The sequence below is a fragment of the Carcharhinus amblyrhynchos genome, chromosome X (genome assembly GCF_965287045.1).
Source record: "Carcharhinus amblyrhynchos chromosome X, sCarAmb.v2.hapA, whole genome shotgun sequence".
Classification (NCBI taxonomy): Eukaryota; Metazoa; Chordata; class Chondrichthyes; order Carcharhiniformes; family Carcharhinidae; genus Carcharhinus; species Carcharhinus amblyrhynchos.
Window position 1 is genome coordinate 817,396 of NC_137359.1, and position 3,245 is coordinate 820,640.

Consider the following 3,245-nt stretch of genomic DNA (forward strand, 5'->3'; position numbering starts at 1 on the left):
ATTGCTTTTTATGTGATGGTCATTTTGGAATGTTTGTAACCTTCTCACAAATTTATCAGTAAGGGATTTTTTTTGGGAAGAAAATGACGGTTTGCCCAGGAGGAGGGTCATTATTTGTTTGCTGTGCCTCCATTTGCTTGCTCCCTTTAACCCCACATTTCCTGGATCGATCGAAACTAATTCTTCATGTCCCCCCCCCTCCCCCGTGAGAAACCTGTTTCAAAGCCAACACGAGCGGAAGTTCAGTCACAGCGAAGGGTTTTGGGCGGGTCGAGGAACCCGATGTGACTTGAGGGAAGTTTTTGTTCGGGGTCTCTGTTTAGTGTATGTCACTGTGCACCATCGCCAGCAGCGCAGTAGTACACCGCCGAGTCCAGAAGGTTAACGGTTCGGACCTTGAGGGTGGACATCTTACTGCCCACTGAGTTTGTGATCTCAAATCCGCTTTGGAAGCCCTCCTGATATTGAGGTTCGTTCTCTCTGTACATCATCCCGATCAACTTGAATCCTTGTCCGGGAATGTGGCGATACCAGAGCACGTTAGGACGCACAGTGTCATTCTGATAACAACTGAACTCGGCCTTGTGTCCCACTCCCACTGTGGTCGAAGGCGGCCACTGGTGTATCCCGTCCGCCAGCAGACCTTCTGAATAAAAGCAGAGGACAGTTACAACATCTATGTGCTTTTTGACCCACCTTCACTCTCCTTTCAAATTATTGGGGGGAGGGGTGGTGAACAACCCAACGGGGCATCAAACAATCTCTCAGTGTCCGCAGCCTGGATCAGTGACCCGTTCCCATCCATCTGGTCCTGTCAGCAAGCCAGAAGCGGAACAATGATTAACCGTGTAAAGAGCACAACCCAATTCTGGGGGGTTCAATTAAATTGTGAATATCAACCATCAACAAATGTGAGAGCACCTAAAGTATCTAGCGCCTTTTCAGAAGAATATGCGCTGATGATATTAAATTGGGTAAGATATTGTTACCGTGTACTTCTCCCATTATTATACCGGTATATGAAATGACAAGAGCATGCCGTTTACCAAGTCAGTTTACCGTCTGGAACGGGGGTGGTGGTGGGTGGTGGTGGGGGCAGGACATTGACAATCAGTCAAGCTGAACTTACCTGCGGCCAGAAGTAGAAGAACAAATATAACCAACTGGAGATGCATGGCTGAGGGCGATCGAGGAGATTGTGTTTTTTCTGAGGGTTGAGAGGGCAAGTGACTGGGATTGAAAGTCAGGGTCCGGAAGTTGCCTCAGGAAATCAGATGGGCCACATGTCTGGTGCCCATGTGATGAATTCAGGCCAATCATTACTTTTTCTCATCTTTGGTATACTTTTTCCTTTATTTGAAGAGTGGACCATTCTAACGCTTTGTGCAAGATCCCAAACAGTAGCATTTCGGCAGGAGAGAGATATTTTGCTGTAAGCGATTATACCTGAGGGGTATGTGTGTTTTGACGTCCAGACGAAGCTCCTAACTCTTATTCTCAATATTTCCCGAGAGGAATTCTATGTCCAATGGAGAGTGCGGGTAGAACAGAGCTTTAATTATCTCCTCGGGAATATCTCTCCACCTATGCAGCGCTCCCTCAACATCACATTAGTGTATCCGAGACAATTATCCAGGTGTATAAGATGAGGAGAGGTATTGATCAGGTGGATTCTCAGAGGCTATTTCCCAGGGGCAGAAATGGCTGCCACAAGAGGACGCAGGTTTAAGGTGCTGGGAAGTAGGTACAGAGGAGATGTCAGGGGTAACTTTTTCACTCAGAGGGTGGTGCGTGAGTGGAATCGGCTGCTGTCGGGTGTGGTGGGGGTAAATTCGATAGGGTCTTTTAAGAGGCTCCTGGATGAGTACAGGAGACTTAATAGGATTGAGGGTTATAGGTGAGCCTAGTTGGTAGAGATAACATTGGCGCAACTTGTGGGCCGAAGGGTCTGTTTGTGCTGTAGTTTTTTTCCATGATTCTCTGATTCTAAGTCACGACTTTATTTGAACAATCAACATGGAATTTTACCAAGGATAAAAGGCACCAGACAACAGGGCAGAGAGGTGAAATTTGATTGTTCAATTAAATGTCTCGGAGGTTCGATGTATATTTCACAGAGTGGCACTTCTGCTGAGAAGCTCTGACGCTGTGGAGACACTGCTGACACAAAGATCCCTCTGCTCTGAGCACAGCAGGGTAATATAATCATTCAGCAGGTGCGTGAGAGAAATTCCAGCGATTTTAACCACAACCCAGAGGATGGTCAGAAAGAGGCGAATCCAGATACAGGACCATCGGATGAAGTAGGAAACTGAGTTATTTGTGGAGAATCTATTCAAAGTGGAATGTGATAACGGCACGATTAGGAGCTGGGTACACAGTCGATAAGAAGTTTTTATTTCAATAGATTGAATGTGTGTTTCAATTTGAACATAAATAAGGGATTTATGCGATATTGCAAAATCGCATGGGTTAGTAACGACTCTATATAAAAAAAACAAATCTAATGGCCAGCAAAGTGTGATGCTATCTATTGAAAGGAGCGGAAATTCAGAGACAATCTCAATGCCCATGATGCTCAAGCAGACCGTGTGGGTTCATTCAGGGGGAGAAGGTGAGAACATTTAATGGAACGGAATCGATGGACTCCAGATCGGGGCAGCTGAAGAGCGCTGGAAGGAGGCCGCTGTGAAATACTGAAATATTAACTAAACATCCTCAAGGAACTGCTGGTCAACAGCCCTCTGGATTATAGCAGGGGTCATCCAAGGTCATTTCAAAACCCGGATAATGGTCAACTGCTTTACTGTGGATTCAATGTGGGGGGAACTGTTTGAATCATAGAAACCCTACAATGCAGAAAGAGGCCCTTCGGCCCATCGAGTCTGCACCGACCATAACCCCACCCAGGCCCTACCCCCATAACCCAACATATTGACCCTCCAATCCGTCTAACCTACGAATCCCTGGACACTAAGCAGCATTTTTTTTTCAGCATGGCCAATCAATTTAACCTGCACATCTTTGGACTGTGGGAGGAAACCTGAGCACCCGGAGGAAACCCAAGCAGACACAAGGAGAATGTGCAAACTCCACACAGACAGTGACCCGAGCCGGGAATCGAACCCAGGTCCTCGGTGTGGTGAAGCAGCAGCGCTAACCCACTGTGACACCGTGCCACCCCATTTGATGATGGTTTGATTTGATTTGATGGGGAACTGCCACAGATTCAGTGGCGGCTGAAC

General features: G+C 46.8%; 1 gene segment (V, D, J or C); it reads right to left on the bottom strand.

The window, feature by feature from the left end:
- Positions 1–329: 329 nt before the first annotated feature.
- On the bottom strand, positions 330–1,175 carry LOC145361884 (T cell receptor beta variable 14-like). The segment is given in 2 exon segments: positions 330–646; positions 1,130–1,175. Coding segments are annotated over 2 exon segments (363 nt in total).
- Between the last annotated feature and the right edge of the window lie 2,070 nt (positions 1,176–3,245).